At 37.5% G+C, this 16,834-nt stretch overlaps 1 protein-coding gene and 1 long non-coding RNA gene across 3 annotated transcripts in view; both read right to left on the reverse strand.

Moving 5' to 3' along the window:
* INTS8 (integrator complex subunit 8) overlaps positions 1-7,557 on the reverse strand; it is a 75,120-nt gene extending 67,563 nt beyond the window's left edge. For both annotated transcript variants that reach the window (XM_004370763.2, XM_023726064.1), the window contains exons 1-6: positions 7,252-7,557; positions 5,570-5,744; positions 3,370-3,510; positions 2,975-3,046; positions 1,364-1,415; positions 64-246 (exon numbers count right to left, since the gene is read on the reverse strand). In XM_004370763.2, coding sequence (XP_004370820.1) covers positions 64-246; positions 1,364-1,415; positions 2,975-3,046; positions 3,370-3,510; positions 5,570-5,744; positions 7,252-7,381 — 753 coding nt within the window. In that variant the 5' untranslated portion in view covers positions 7,382-7,557. The remainder of the gene's footprint in view (positions 1-63; positions 247-1,363; positions 1,416-2,974; positions 3,047-3,369; positions 3,511-5,569; positions 5,745-7,251) is intronic.
* Positions 7,558-9,210: 1,653 nt separating this feature from the next.
* LOC111819477 (uncharacterized) lies at positions 9,211-16,099 on the reverse strand. The gene is made up of 3 exons (XR_002823086.1): positions 15,411-16,099; positions 12,837-12,904; positions 9,211-9,677 (listed from the first exon to the last, which is right to left on the reverse strand). It is a non-coding gene; the product is annotated as an uncharacterized LOC111819477 (long non-coding RNA).
* Between the last annotated feature and the right edge of the window lie 735 nt (positions 16,100-16,834).

Below are 16,834 nucleotides of genomic sequence, written 5' to 3' on the forward strand. Positions count from 1 at the left end.
GATTGCATATAAGATTTTCTCCTCAAAAATTATCATGCACTGATTAAATACTAAAATAAATACCTGGCACTGCATTTCCTCAGTTTTGATTTTCAATCCAGCAGTAGAACTCTCAGTTTCTCCATTTACCATGCCTGGCTCCATGGCCAATAAATCTAGAGTTCTCATGGTGTGGACATAAAGATCCTTGTTTAATTTAAGGGCAGCCTCTAGCACCAAAATAGAATCAGCAGCTTGTTCTTTGAGCTACAAATATTCAATAAGCAAATCATTAAAATACAATAGCAGTAACTGACCACACGAACCAAAGAATATTTACAGGATACTTAGTAACTTAGCATACTGTGCTATTAAAAAAAAAATTTAACACAGCAAGAGTACAATTAAATTTGTTGAAATAAAATGATCTTAAATGAGAGAAAATACTACAGTAAGTTCCTATTATAAAGCTAGAAAATACAAAGAGGAAAAGATTGATTTTTTTCCACTATGGAAAAATTTAAGAATGAATAAAAATGCTTTAAAGATTTGTATCGTTCCATTTGATTTATTCAAAAAATATTTGTATGCAGCACTGTACCAGGCACTATCAAAACCAAACCAAACCCACTGCTGTCGATTCCAACTCATAGCAACCCTATAGGACAGAGCAGAACTGCCCCATGGGGTTTCCAAGGGCAGGCTGGTGGATTTGAACTGCTGACCTTTTGGTCAGCAGCTGAGCTCTTAACCACTGCGCCACCAGGGCTCCTTACTAGGCACTGGCTAACACAAATAAAAAGATGCAGGCTTTTTGCTTCTATATTCAAACTGCTATGGCAAATTTGTTACATGTGCATACAGTTTCTTATCTTCCCTCTCCTTCCCTGGCCTCATATCTTACATCATCTCTCTGGCACACTGTAGGTATTTATAAGAATTAGAGACCATTTAAAAGTTTTACAACACTCCCACATTTCTACTTTTACACTAACTAAATCAATTTTAAAAATAACTGCTGTATTTTTCTGTTTATAAAAGTAATTAAAAAGTATAAGTAATACATGTTTACTGTAGATATTTTGGAAAATACTAAAGAATATGTAGACATTATCTGTAAGATCGATTTCTCATACCTATTACAATTATTGTGAAGTATTCAACAACGGAACCAGTGGTAAAGCTCTCTACCAATAAAGCTGAATACCTGTATGATTTAGAACCATATGATCAATAAAAGCCTAGCCATATTCTAACAGTAAAAACCTAAATGTCATGCCTCTAGGCCTTAACAGCTCTCATATACTTATGATTAGAAGAAGCACCTAAACATGCTCTCAATGTGTTTCAGAAATGTTAAAGTATAACTGATGCTAATACTCACCACTTTCAAAATATTTTCTGTTAACTCTTTCTCCTGTTGCATCTGATTCATACTAAAAGAAATGATTGAAAAGAAGAGTATCAAATGTTACTCACAAGACTGAGAATTCAATACTTAAGAGCAACATTAGTAAGGTTCAATTTAGGTAAAAGTATTTTTTGAATGCTATCCGTTTCCATGCTTAAAAAACAAAGCAGAAAAAATCATTTTGATGCTCATTTATTTTCCATTGCTTTATTTGCTTTGCATGAAACACACACACACACCTCAATTTACCCTTTCAAGATCTAATTATTTTCTGCTTTGAATTTTTTGTTGATCCCATGTGTCTTCATTAATGGAATACATGCTGAATCATTAAGTGTGTCTGAATTTTTGACAGATGGTATGGATTTTTTTCTTGCCTCATCCCACCAATCCTACCCTCAGAGTCCAAAGGCACATATGTGCTCCCCCAATTCTACCCCCCCGAGTCCAGAGAGACATATGTGTCTCGAATAAGTTTTGCAAAATTCATGTTTTACCCACCAAAAATACCGATTCAGCACCACCTCATAAAATACCCTGTAAAAACAGTAATTTGTGTCATATGCCCATTTCTTCTGTTTGAAAGTTATACAGGTCCTCGCCTTGGAGCAGCATGCACTATAAATGGGAAAGCAGCTTCCCAAGAAACCTCAAAGGCAGAAAATGTAGGTGGGCAACATAAGTCCCACAGTCCACGAAAGCATTATTAACAGTTAAAACTTACGGATGACAAAAGCTCATTTATATCAAATTAAAACCCATGTGCTCTAGCTCCACAATTTGGGTAAGCGGCTACTGGAATTTGAGAATCAGGCTTAAAATTGCAGATATGATCAAACTTTAAAAAAAAAAAAAAGAGGAAACCTATCGTCAGTTAAAGATATGTGAAAACCTTTTACACAGTACTGATGGACAATGATGATTTTTAAGTCAATTCTAAGTTTTAATCCTTCTTGACTTTGGCAGAATTTCCCCCTAAGAACCCTTCATTTTTCTTGTCAAGTATTGTAATTAACCAGATCCGAAACAAATATTTACATATATTAATATAGAACAAATGTATCTTCTTCAAAGTAATTTAATTAAATGAAAAATATCTTAATACTTTTAAGCACATCAGCTAATACTTATCAAGATGAACAGCAAAATTCAAAAAGTACTCCCATTCTTTTTCTGAGCTCTCTACTCTAGATATCTAAACAGTTATCCTTGGGTGATGCAAATGGTTAACCTGTTTGGCAGCTAACCAAATGGCTAGTGATTTGAGTCCACCTAGAGGCATGTTGAAAGAAAGGCCTGCTGATCTACTTCTGAAAAATCAGCCATTAAAAACCCAATGGAGCACTTCTACTCTGACATACATGGGGTCACCATGAGTTTGTGTCAACTTGACAGTAATTGGTTATCAGATAGACTACTACCTGATTCTCTGACCCAAGTCCTCCAAACAAACCTTTCATGCAGATTTTCTGCCCTCAGATTTCTGCTCTACTTCCTCTATACCAGGAATAACTAAAAACTTGCAAATCGTTTTAAATTCTGATGAAAAGAAATGCCAAGTAAAGTTCATATCTGCCAACTTACACACTTAACTGAGGGGGTCCAGGTTTCGCCTGTTTGACGGGAAAACTACTTTGAACAATTGTCCTAATCGCCCTGAAGAAAAGACAGGAAAAAGGAAACTTAATACATTATAAATATGACTTCAATTATCTCTTCAAGTACCTCTTAGGTTTGCATTACAAATTATCTGAAGTTTTAATTAACATAAAATAAACACTTTATAAATCATCACTTTTTATCAGAATGCTATTCACCTATGCAGTCACAGAAATCTTCTCCATCATCAGACTCACAGTTCCCAAGACCCTCTGAGAGATCTCAGAAGCAGAAGGGACCCCTTAAAAAGATACCCCTGAAAACCCCTGCACAATTAGACAGAGCATGCCCGATACATTCTGGGTTTATAAAAAATTTACCATCTATTGTAGAGAAGGATAGCCATGGCAGTGGTTGGAGGTAAAGTGGCTATATCCATGTCTACATGCTTTGTCCCAGGAGGAACTTTACTGATGCAGAGGAGTTCATTGAGCAGCATATTCAATACTGGAACAGATAAACTTAAAAAGAAAAGAAAAAAAGGGAAGAAAAGGTATATGTCTGTACATTAGCTGTCTAAAAATCAAAAAATACATAATTCAGTATGTTCACTACATTGTTAAAAAACTAATTATTCAGGGTCATTTTATTACTCTAAACCTCAACAACTTAAATGAAAATACATCTACCTATTAAACTTGAAAGATATAAAACTTTTATTATAAAAACATGTGAACATATACTAAAGTAGACAGAATAAAGGAGCCCTGATGGCGCAACAGTTAAGCTCTTGGCTGCTGACTGAAAAGTCAACAGTTCAAACCCACCCAGCAGCTCCGTGGAAGAAAAGACCTAGAGATCTGCTCCTGTAAAGATTATAGCCTAGGAAACTCTACAGGGCAATTCTACTCTGCCAAAGAGGGTCACTATGAGTGGGAACTGATTCAGCAGCACAAAACAACAACAGACAGAACAAACATAATAAACTCCCACATACCCATCCATCATCCAGCTTCAATAATTAACAACTGATGGCCAATCTTACTTCATCTATATTTTTACCTCCTTCCTATATGATTTTGAAGCAAATCCCCAATGTTAAACCATTTTTTCTATAAGTATTTCAAAATGTGTCCAAAAAATTAACTCTTAACCTAACCACTGTATTAATTTCACAGCTAAAAATTTAATAACTGCTTATTATGGCCAAATATACAATTAATGTTCAATTTTCCAATTGTCACATATACATCATACTTTTTTGTACACACTGCTATCTGCTGATCTGCCGAGTCTGAATCTGTAAGTTCCTCCTACAGATTAAAGAATAAAACATTTTTTCCATTTTTTTTAATTCTAATATTTAAAGCTGGAGAATATGTGGTGAAAAGGTTTCTACTTATTTATTTTTAATGACTACTGGTGAGAGTACAAATTCGTACAGCTCTTTGGAATGCAATTTGGTAATATGAATCATACGGCTTAAAGATGCTTGTATCACATGACCCAGCAATTTAAAAATCTATAGTAAGGGTATAACTCAAAATACAAAGCTTATTGGCAAACATATTTAAGACCCTGTGATTTATAACAGTGAAAAACTGGAAACAAACTAAACTACTGTCAATGGAGGAATAATTAATAAACTATCCACACAAGGGAATAATCTGCAAAAAATAAAACGGTTTAATGTTCATGATATACCATTAAGTGAAAAAACAAACAAAAACCAGAAATCAAAAGAGCATACAAGGTGTAACCACAACACTGTTTAAAACTATCGTGAGTAAAAAAATACACAAAAATGTTTAGAATACTTTTCTCTTCTCCCTATTATTTCCTATTTGCTGTATTTTTCCAAACTTTCTATAGTAAATAAGTATTTCATTTTAAATTGTTAGGGAAGGGGATGAAAATAAAGTATTTTCTAAGAGTAGCCTTGGAAGTATTTATTTGTAAACAAATAATCACCAATACTAATAAAATATTTTAATAGCTTAGGAGATAGTGATTTCTTCGTGATCAGTAAAATTAACTGAATTATTCATTGGCAAATATCCATAATATTATGCAAAACTCATAATTAATTTTCACTCATTTTCTTCAGATATGCAAAAGTAAACAAATATTTAAAACACTTTAGGAAAAAAAGCACTTTAGATGTGAATTTTCTCTAGTTACCACATCAAAAAAAATTAAACTGCTTCATTACTAACAACATTGTTCATGGTTTAAAAGAATATTTAGCTCACAGCTTAGAATCTGATCAACACTACTTATAAGTAAAATTAACACCACTGCTTTTTAGTCATGTTGTATTATGGGGCCATTTAAATTCATCTAACATTCAAATACTTTATCTTTCTTATACTTTTGGAAAAATACTTGTATATTTTATTAAGACTACACAGAAAGATAATTTTCATCTTAAGGGTGCATGTGTTTGTAGAGACAGATTTTATATATACATCTATATGTAAATCATAAAAATATACATGGAAATGAACCAAGATATCTAAATAACACTTCAAATGAAACTTTATTTAAATCTTGTAGAAACTTTATTTAAATCTTGTATACCTTTTCTCTAATATATCTAAGTCCCACTTCAAATGTGCAGCAACTTTAAGAGCAAGCAGCTTTAAAATACGATTTCTCTTGTTATCAGGTGGAGGCTGAACCTGATTTTGCTCATTAACTGAAGGTTTCGAAGCCTGTTCCAAAAACTGAACAATAAGCTGAACTGGTGCAGGATCTAGGATTTAAAAGAAAATAAATTCTTAAAATTAAGTTTTAATTATGAAGATGCAAAAGGCTTTGTATTGTTTTTGGGTCACAAAAGGAATCAAAACCGCTGTATAGTTATGATGACTAAGGAACAGGATTTATAAGAACTGTGCTCTGGAACATTAAAGGGGAAGATGAGGAAGAGTAAGGAGGAAGGCATAACAGATAAAGGTAGAAGAAAGCACTTTAAGAACATTTACCTAAATAAGCCACATAATGGTTACAGATTCCCAATTCAGCAAACAACCAATGCCAATTAGAGGAAAGAGATGCAGACTTTAGAATCATTGTTTTGACACTTAAAAGTGGGGCCTCCCTCAAGTTACCTCTCTGCACCTGTTTCCTCCAATGCAAAATAGCGTTTGATACCACCAACCTCACTGGATCATTAGGACGACTGAATTAAATAACAAAGATGAAGCAATAAGCACAGTGTCTGGCACCCGGAAGGCACTCAAAAAATGTTTGTCAAAAGGAACGAATTAGAAAAACATGATGTAGGTGGTAAAACTACTCAAGTAAAATCCACTAACTTCACACACAGTTGTCTACATCAGCTGGACTGAACAAACCGTATTTGGATTTGACCCTATCAACAGAATGCTATTCAAGGAACTTACCTTTTCATGCCAGTACCTCTTTCCAGAAATGCCTGGAGTTTTCCTTCTTCCCAATAACACCGATTTCACTGGCATATTAATCATGATCATCATAATACACTAGCCATCTTCTAACTGTATAGCAAGGAGCCCTGGTTTGCAGTGGTTAAGCCCTCGCTGCTAACTAAAAGGTTGGGGGTTTGAACCCACGAACTGCTCTGCGGGAGATGGATATGGCACTCTTGCTTCCGTAAAGATTACAGCCTTGAAAATCCTATGGGGCAGTTCTACTCTGTCCTATAAGGTCGCTATGAGTCGGAATTGACTCGACGGCAATGGGTTTTTGTGGAAGAACTCTATAGCATCTCCTGCTCTCCAAGATTTTATTTAATTTACAGCCCAACTTTGGAATATAATTAGTTAGTCACATCTTATTGATGAACAAAGCAGTTAAATGAGAACCTAAGATAAAATTAATTAGCGTCACAATCAGACCTTAGAATTGATTTCTCCCCATCTCCCCCAATTTTTAACAGCCTGGGTTCTGTAAAGGGGCCGGCCTCCCCAATCCAAGCAACCACAAGACTCAACTTGCAAGGACCCAAGGAGCAGGGGGCTGACGGCGCCGAGCCCGCCACTCTGGGGGAGAGGGGTGGCGGGCGGCCTTTTGTTTTGTTTCTCTTTGACACCGCCGCCACCACCACCACCACCACCACTAAGGTGCTCCCACACCGGGATGTTTAACGCTTAGCCGGGGGACTTGGCCAGCGCTCGGCTCCTGTCCGCGCCTTGCGGGCCGAAGCTTCGGTGTCTGAGGAGCCGGGTCGCGGGAGGCGCAGCGAACAGCGCCCTGCGAGCTGCGGGCGCAGCGCTTACCCGGGCAGGGCTTGAGCAGATGTTTCTCCAACAGCGACTCCTCCAGCAGGAACTCGAACCAGCAGGTCTGCGGTGGGGTGCAGGGCCGGCTGGAGGTAGCCGCCTCCCGGTCTGCCGCCTCCGCGCTCATCCTGGCCCCCCCGCCGCTACCCCCAGACACGCTTCCCGGCTCCAACCTGACACTCGGACGCGGGCCGCGGCCTGTGATCTGCGGAACGGCCCGGAGCGAAGCCGCTATAAGCACCTGAGTGGAAGCACTCGAAACGTCCCAATCAGCCACACAATCCAAAATGGCGGCACAGCCCAGCCAGAGCTTTGGCTCCTAGTTCCACCTCCCGGCCCCCCGCTTCGCCTCTAGACCAATCATTGTTCGACATGGAGAGAAAGGGGAGGGAGCCACTCCTCAGACCACGCCTCCTCCAGGTTGCTATGGGAGACGGCTCCAGGTGGTCTTTCCTCCTTTCCTGGGAGTTTATCAGAGAAAAAATAAAACGACCTTATCTAGAGTTGCATTGGGCCTCAATGTCTTCATAAAAAACAGTGACTACGACAGGTCCAGGCAAACTGTGACCCGGGCGAAGTTTAACTTCGGTACTTTCTATTTCTCCATTTGCATTTCCAAGATTTCCTCGCACTAGGTCCTCTCTGTGCGTGCAGCCCACCGCGGTCTTCCGCACCCGCGTTACCCCGGCCAGCATTTCTTTGTAGGAACCCAAATGATGACAGCCTACAGTGAGATCCAGCCTCTGCTATTTCTCATAACTAGCTCTCAATATGTAGTGCCTAATTAATCCTCTTGATATCTCTACTAGAGGTATTGTTAACCCCATTTTACATTTACCTCCATTCTGTAATTTTTTTTAAAGTGATTAAAATCGCAACAAAAAAATGCATTCATATATCGTGAACTGATTAAGAGTACAAATTTTAGAGTTCACCACTTCTAACACTTTGGATAGGTTATTTAACCACCCTGAGCCTTAGTTTCCACATTTGTAAAACAGTGATAATAATAGTGCCTGGTGAAGAGCTCAGGCTGGTAACTAAGAGGTCAGCAGTTAAAATTCACCAGTTGCTCCTTGGAAAACCTATGGGGCAGTTCTATTCTGTCCTGTAGGGTCTCTATGAGTCGGAATGGACTGGTCGGCAATGGGTTTGATTTGGTTTTGGAATCTTAAGGCAGGAGCCCGGGAGGTGCACTGGTTAAGCACTAAGCTGCTAACAGAAAGGTAGGAGGTTGGAACCCACCAGCCGCTCTGCAGGGAGAAAGATGTGACAGAAAGATGTGGCAGGAGAAAGATGTAGTAGTCGGCTTCCTTAAAGGATCACTATGAATTGGCATGGAATGTATTAAACTGGCTTTTTTTTTTTTTTTTTTTAATCTTAGGGTTGATAGGAGAATTAAAGAGTCAGAACTTGGGATAATACAGGTAAATGAGATCATTCAGGTAAGCTTTTAAAACAAAGCCTGGCACCTAGAAACATCAATAAATGTTAACTGATATTGTCATGGATTGAATTGTGTCCCCCAAAAATATCTGTCAACTTGAATAGGTCATGATTCCCGGTATTGTATGACTGTCTACCATTTTGTCATCTGATGTGATTTCCCTGTGTTGTAAAGCCTATCACTATGACGTTAATGAGATGGATTAGCAGCAGTTATATTGATGAGATCTACAAGATTAGATAGTGTCTTAAGCCAATCTCTTTTGAAATATAAAAGAGAGAAGTGAGCAGAGAGACAGGGAGACCTCAAACCACCAAGAAAGCAGCACCAGGAGCTAAGCGTGTGTCCTCTGGACCCAAGGTTCCTGTGCTGAGAAGCTCCTAGACCAGGGGAAGATTGATGACAAGGACCTTCCTCTAGAGCTGACAGAGAAAGCCTTCCCCTGGAGCTGATGCCCTGAATTTGGATGTCTAGCCTACCAGACCGTGAAAAAATAAATTTCTCTTTGTTAAGGCCATCCACTTGTGGTATTTCTGTTATAGCAGCATTAGATGACCAAAACAGTATCATGTAATGCTTTTCAGTTTACAGATCATTTTCATATACATGACTCTAATTTTCTCTACAAACAACCCTCATATACTTTTAGCTACTGAATAAACTAAGAGTTCCACAATTATGATTTACCCAAAGTTTCACAACAAAGTGGCTGAACCAGGGCTTCTGGTGATCTTTCCACTGTACCCAGGCTGCTTTCAACATTGGATGGAGAGGATAAAATGGCTTATAGTCTTTTCCAGAATGAAGACAGAAGGCTTTGAAAATAGTTTTATGATAAACAAATGAAGCAGTACGTTCATAAGTGAAAGTAAATACAATGCTTTAATGGCAACAATTGCCTTGTTCTCCTCTTCTTGCACAATCCTCTCATTTTTGTGTTCCTTGGGGTCCTGTCCTGTTCTTCATCCTCTTCTTCCTGTAAAAACCATCTATTGGTCAGTCCCCCAACTCTATTCTCCAGAATATCCTCCAGAACTCTCAATGCCCACTGGACATTTTCCATTTCAACATCTCACAGGTAGCGCATACTCAACATTTCCAAATGAATTTCAAACCAGAAATTGCTACATGAAGCAAAAACTGACAGAAATGAAAGGAGGAACAGACAACTTAACAATACTAATTGGATACTTTAATACCCCACAACTAGGCAGATCAACAAGATCTAGAAAATTAACAAGAAAAACCACAAGGAAGTATGAGACCTAAAGAACACTGTAAACCAATTAGACTTAAAAAATATCCATACAACATTCCACCCAACAACAGAGTATACATTCTTCTCAACTGTGCATGGAACATTCACCAGGATAGATTATATTTTCAGCCATAAAACAAGCCTCAATAAATTTTTAAACAATGGACATCATACAAAGTATGTTCTCCACACAGAAGGGAATTAAATTTAGAAATTTATAACAGAAAGAAATTTGGAGATTTCACAAATATGTGAAAATTAAACAGTACACTCTTAAGTAACAAACAGATGAAAGAAATCACAAAGGAAGTTAGAAAATATTTTTTTTTGAAGCTTGGAAATAAAAACACAACATACCAAAACTTATGGGATGCAGCTAAAGCAGGATTTACAGGAAATTGCAGAGTTGTAAATGCCTGTACTAACATAGAAGAAAGTTCTCAAATCAATAACCAAACTTTCTACCTTAAGACACTAGAAAAATAGGAGAAAACTAAAGCTAAAGCAAGCAGAAATTAACAAAATGGAGATAAGAAAAACAATAGAAAAATATCAACAAAAAACAAAAGTCGGTTCTCTGAAAAGATCAACAAAATCAACAAACCTTTAGCTAGATTTACTAAGAAAAAAAAAGAGACTCAAATTACTAAAATCACAAACGAAAGAGAGACCATCACTACAAACCTTAAATAAAAAGGATTATAAAGGAGTACTATGAATAATTGTATGCCAATAAATTACTTAGATAAAATCGAAAAATCCCTAGAAAGGCACAAACTACCAAAACTGATCTGAGAAGAAATAGAAAATATGACTAGACATATAGAAAGAGATCGCATTAGTAATTAAAAACAAAACAAAACAAACCTACTCAAAAGGAAAAGCTCAGGTCCAGATGATTTCACTGGTAAATTCTAGCAAACATTTAAAGAATTAATACCAATTCTTCACAAACTCTCCCAAATTATAGAAGGGAACATTTTCTAATTCATTCTGTGAGGCTTATATTACCCTCACATCAAAACTAGACAAAGACATCACAAGAAAATTACATACCAATATATCTTTTGAATATATATGCAAAAAATTCTCAACAAATATTGTATGATCCCATTGTCATGGATTGAACTGTGTCCCCCCAAAATACGTGTCAACTAGGCTAGGCCATGATTCCCAGTATTGTGTGGTTGCCCTCCATTTTGTGATCTAATTTTCCCATGTATTGTAAATTCTAACCTCTATGATGTTAATGAGGCAGGATTAGAGGCAGTTATGTTAATGAGGCAGGACAGAATCTGCAGGATTAGATTGTATCTTGAGTCAATCTCTTTTGGGATATAAAAGAGAGAATTGAACAGAGAAGAGGGGACTCTTTACCACCAAGAAAGAAGAGCCAGGAGCAGAGTGTGTCCTTTGGACCTGGAGTCCCTGTGCTAAGAAGCTAAGAAGACCCAGGGGAAAACTGATGCCAAGACACATGGAGATTTCCAAGGAATACCAGGCCCACAGATGTTGAAAGGAGACAAGGAGCTTCCCCCAGAGCCGAGAGAGAGAGATAGCCTTCCCCTAGAGCTGGCGCCCTGAATTTGGACTTCTAGCCTCCTGAACTGTGAGAGAATAAATTTTTGTTTGTTAAAGCCATCCACTTGTGGTATTTCTGTTATAGCAGTGCTAGATAACTAAGACACCACTTACATGAAATGTCTAGAACTGCTACATTTATAGAGACCAAAGTTTATTAGTGGTTACCTGGGGTGGAAGAGAAGGGAAAAACATAGTTATTGCTCAGGGGCACTGAGCTTTTGTTAAGGGTGATGGAAATATTTGGAAATGTATAATGGTGATGGTTGCAAAACATGATGAACATAATTAATGTCACTGAATTGTACACATAAAAAATGATGAAATGGCACATGTTTTGTGTTTTATATTTATATACTTTGATCATAATAAAAAAAATTTTCTCAACAAAATACTACCAAACTGAATCCAGCAACATGAAAAGGATTATACAATATGACCAAGTAGGATTTATCCCAGGAATGCAATGTTGTTCAATATCTGAAAATCAATTATTGTTAATATGCGGTTATCTCAATAATTGCAGAAAGAGCATTTGACAAAATCCCACATACTTTCATGATAAAAACAATCAACAAGCTAGGAATAGAAAAGAACATCCTCAACCTGATAAAGGGCATCTATGAAAAACCCACAGCTAACATCATACTTAATGGTGAAAGACTGAAAGCTTTCTCCCTAAGATAAGGAACAAGACAGGGATGTCCACATTCTCCATTTCTATTCAACATTGCACTGGAGTTCTAGTCAGGGCAATTAGGCAAGAAAAAGAAATAAAAGCCATCTAGATTAGAAAGCTTTGAAGAAGTGAAATTATTTCCATGTGCAGATGTCATAATTGTGTATATAGAAAACCCTAAAGAATCCATGAAAAACTATTACAGCGAATAATTGAGTTCACCAAGTTTGCTGGATACAAGATCAATATACAAAAACCAAGGAGCTCTGGTGGTGCAATGGTTAAGCACTGATCTGCTAACTGAAAGGTCGGTAGTTTGAACCCATCAGCTGCTCTACAGGAGATAAGACCTGGAGATCTGCTCCCATAAAGATGACAGCTTAGGTACAGCCACTGTGGAAAACAGTGTGGTGGTTCCTCAAAAAAACCAAAAATAAAACTACTGTATGATCCAGCAATTCCACTCCTAGGTATATACCCAAAAGACTTGAAAGTGGACACTCAAAAAGAGACTTGTACACCAATGTTCATTGCAGCACTATTCACAATAGCCATAAGGTGGAAACAACCTAAATGCCTATCAATAGATGAATGGATAAACAAAATGTGATACATACGTACAACGGACTACTCCTCAGCCAATAGGAGAAATGAAGTCTTGATACATGCTACAATATGGATGGAGCTGGAAGACATTATGTTGCATGAAATAAATCAATCACAAAAGGACAAATATCGTATGACTTCACTTATATAAGAAGACAAGAAATGGCAAATGTATAGAGAACAAAGTTTGTTAGTCGTTACCAGGGGCAGGACGGAAGGGGAAGCAGGGGGGGTTAACGGTGATGGAAATACTGCATTGATTAAGTGTAGGGTTGCACAGCCAATTATTGTAATTGCCATCACTAAGTTGTACATTTTTAAAAAGCTGAACTGGCAAAAGTTGTGTGATAAATATATTTACAAAAAAAAAAAAAAAAAAGCTGCTGAGGATGCTTATGCACACCCAAAAACCTCATAAGATTTGGTTTGCTGGTTTGGAAGTTGAGGGTCATGGTTTCATGGAACATCCCAGTTAAGTGGCCAGTAACATGTTTAATGCTTCTGTTCTACCACTTAGTTCAATGTGTAGTGCCTGAGGTCTTGAAACCTTGCAAGTGACCATCCAAGGCACAACAATTGGTCTCTATTCACCTGGAACAACAGAGGAAGGAGAGTCAGGAATAGGAAGAGGATATGAATGTTTGGCTAATTGCCTCCATGAACAACTGCTTCCTTTGCCATGAGACCAGAAGAACTGGATGGTGCCTGGCTAGCAGTACTGAACATTTTGATCAAAGATTCACTGGAAGAATCCTGATCAAAAGGGAGAAAATGCAGAACAGAATTCCGAATTCTCACGTATTCCAGACTTCCTGGAGCCATGAAGGTTGAATGAATCCCTAAAATTACTGCCCCAACATAATCTTTAAACCATAAAGCAAAAATATCCTCTGAAGTTTTCTTAAAACCAAACAATAGTTTAGCTTAACTAGTAAAACAGGTGTGCCCTGAGCATTAAGCACTTTCAAGAACTATCTACATAGGATCAAACTGACAACCGCAACCTGACAGATTAGATAGGAACCTTAGGGGACAGTGAATTTATGTTAATGGGAAGGAACAACTCAGAAAAGGAGGGTGAGAATGGTTATACAACGCAAAAGATGTGATCAATGTCACTAAATGGTACATGAAGAAACTGTTCAATTGGTGTATGTTTTGCTGTGTATATTCTCAACAACAACAGCAAAATAAGTAAAATTACAAAAAAAAAAAAAAGATGGCAGCTTAGGAAACCCTGTGGGGCAGTTCTATTCTGTCATATAGAGTTGCTACGATTAGGACTCAACTTGATAGCACACAACAACAGTATACAAAAATCAATCGTATTTCTATATCCTAGCAATGAACAATCTGAAAATGAAATTAAGGAAACAATTCTATTTACAATGGCATCAAAAAATACTTAGGTGATATGGGATATAAAAACAAAAGAGTCGTCAGACCTAAAAGTAAAATGGCTGAATTAATGCTAAGCCTTAATGTACTCTTTCATACAGATTCAAACCCTGTTGCTTAGGAAACAACCCTATTATTAAGGCTTTGTGGTTAGGATAAGACTGTGAATCTGTAATCGAACCTTATCAAACTCTTTGTATTAAATCTCCCCAGGAGATCTTATGCTCTGGGTGAGGTAACATTTAACAACCTGTTCCTGAAAGTAGCTGTCACGTCATTGTTTTAAAGTGATGAGACTACCCTCCATGACTAAAAACGTTTGTAATTATGTCTTTTAGCCAGTCACTGTATTCCAGGTGTATTAATGTAACCAAAAACCAAACCAAACCCAGTGCCGTCGAGTCAATTCCAACTCACAGTGACCCTATAGGACAGAGTACAATTGTCCAAGAAGCAACTGGTGGATTCGAACTTCTGACCTTTTGGTTAGCTGCCGAACTCTTAACCACTGTGCCACCAGGCCTCCATTAATGTAACCAATAATGTTAAAAATCATGCTTCACTTTGTCCTGCCTTTGACTGACCTGAATCACTGTACACCAGTCAGAATATTGTGTTTGTACTTTCTCATATGGCAGTATAACTATGGATGATTTGTACCCCTCCCTTTGGCATTTGGGAGCTTCAGATCTTGAGGTTTTCATGGTTCCCTCATTTGAATGATATATTGGCTTCAATAAATCTCTTTAATTTTCCTTTAACAGAGTTGGATTTTTTTCTCTACCACATAGGAATAAATTTAACAAAAGAAGTACAAAACTTATACTTTAAAAACTAGAAAACATTGTTGAAAGGAATTAAAGAACAATTAAATAATTGGAAAAACATCCCACGTTCATAGATTGGAAGACTTAACATTGTTAAGATGGCAATACTCCCAAAATTGATCTACATATTTAAGGCAATCCTATTAGAATCCCAGTAGACTTCTTTGCAAAAACAGACTTGATTCTACAATTTGTATGGAATTGCAAGGGACCCAGAATAGCCTCTTTGAAAAAAAATAACAAAGGAGGAGGACTCACATTTCCCAATTTCAAAACTTACCACAAAGCAAAGGAATCAAAATAGTGGGGTACTGGCACAACGATAGACATATACCACATTTTTATGCAGCTAACCTGCACCTTCTACATTTGTTTGCTGGCCGCTCCGTCTCCACGCTCCCTCCCCGCCAGGCACCCTCACAAGCACCACCATGCCAATCTTCTTCCACATGTTGCTGTAAAAGAAAATTAGCATAGCACGTTTACAAAAATATCTCATCGGGGGAGGGCACAACCAACAAACAAATGCAGAAGGCATGCATTACTTGTATAAAAATACAATATATCAATGGAATAGAGTTGATAGTCCAGGAATAAACATATACTTCTTTGGTCAATTGATTTTCAACAAGGGTGCCAAAACCATCAAATGGGAGGAGAATAGACTTTTCATCAAGTGGTGCTGGGACAACTCGGTAGCTACATGCAAATGAAGTTGGACACTTACCTCACACCACATACACAAATTAACTGAAAATGGATCAAAGATCTAAACGTAAGAGCTAAAACTATAAAAATCTCAGAAGAAAACAGGGGTAATCTTCATAACTTTGGATTTGGCAATAATCAAAAGCATAAGCAACCAAAGAAAAAATAAGTAAACTGGACTTCATCAAAATTAAAAATTGAAAACGTTTGTGCTTCAATGGATGCTACCAAGAAAGTGAAAAGAACCCACTTAATGGGGGAAATATCTGATAAGGGACTTGTATCTAAAATATATAAAGAACTCTTATAAGTCAATAATAAAAAGACAACTCGATTTAAAACTGGGCAAAAGACATTTCTCCAAAGATATACAAATGGTCAATAAACACAGAAAAATCCTCAATATCACTAGCCATCAAGGAAATGCAAATACAATGATAATACCAATTCATACCCACTAGGATGGCTATATCAAGAAGATAATAAGCATTGATGAGAATGTGGAGAAACTGGAAGTCTCATACCCCGATGGTGGGAATATAAATTGATGCAGCCACTTTGGAAAATAGTTTGACAGTTACCATATGACCCAGAAATTGCACTCCTTATGTGAAATTGCACTCCAAGAGAAATGAAAATATACATTTGTCATGGATTGAATTGTGTCCCCCAAAAATATGTGTATCAGTTTGGCTACGCCATGACTCCCAGTGTTGTGTGACAGTCCACTATTTTGTCATCTGATGTGATTTTCTTGTGTCGTAAATCCTATCTCTACGAAGTTCATGAGATGGGATTAGTGACAGTTATGTTAATGAAGCGGGACTCAATCTACAAGATTAGATTGTGGCTTGAGCCAATCTCTTTCGAAATATAAAAGAGAAGTGAGCAGAGAGACATGGGGACCTCATACCACCAAGAAAGCAGCGCCAGGAGCAGAGCGTGTCCTTTGGACCTTGAGTTCCTGCACGGAGAAACTCCCAGACCAAGGGAAGATGGATGACAAGCACCTTCCTCCAGAACCGACAAAGAGAGACTTTTTCTAGAGCTGGCACACTGAATTTGGATTTCTAGCC

The sequence above is a fragment of the Trichechus manatus genome, unplaced genomic scaffold, assembly GCF_000243295.1.
Source record: "Trichechus manatus latirostris isolate Lorelei unplaced genomic scaffold, TriManLat1.0 scaffold00009, whole genome shotgun sequence".
Classification (NCBI taxonomy): domain Eukaryota; kingdom Metazoa; phylum Chordata; class Mammalia; order Sirenia; family Trichechidae; genus Trichechus; species Trichechus manatus.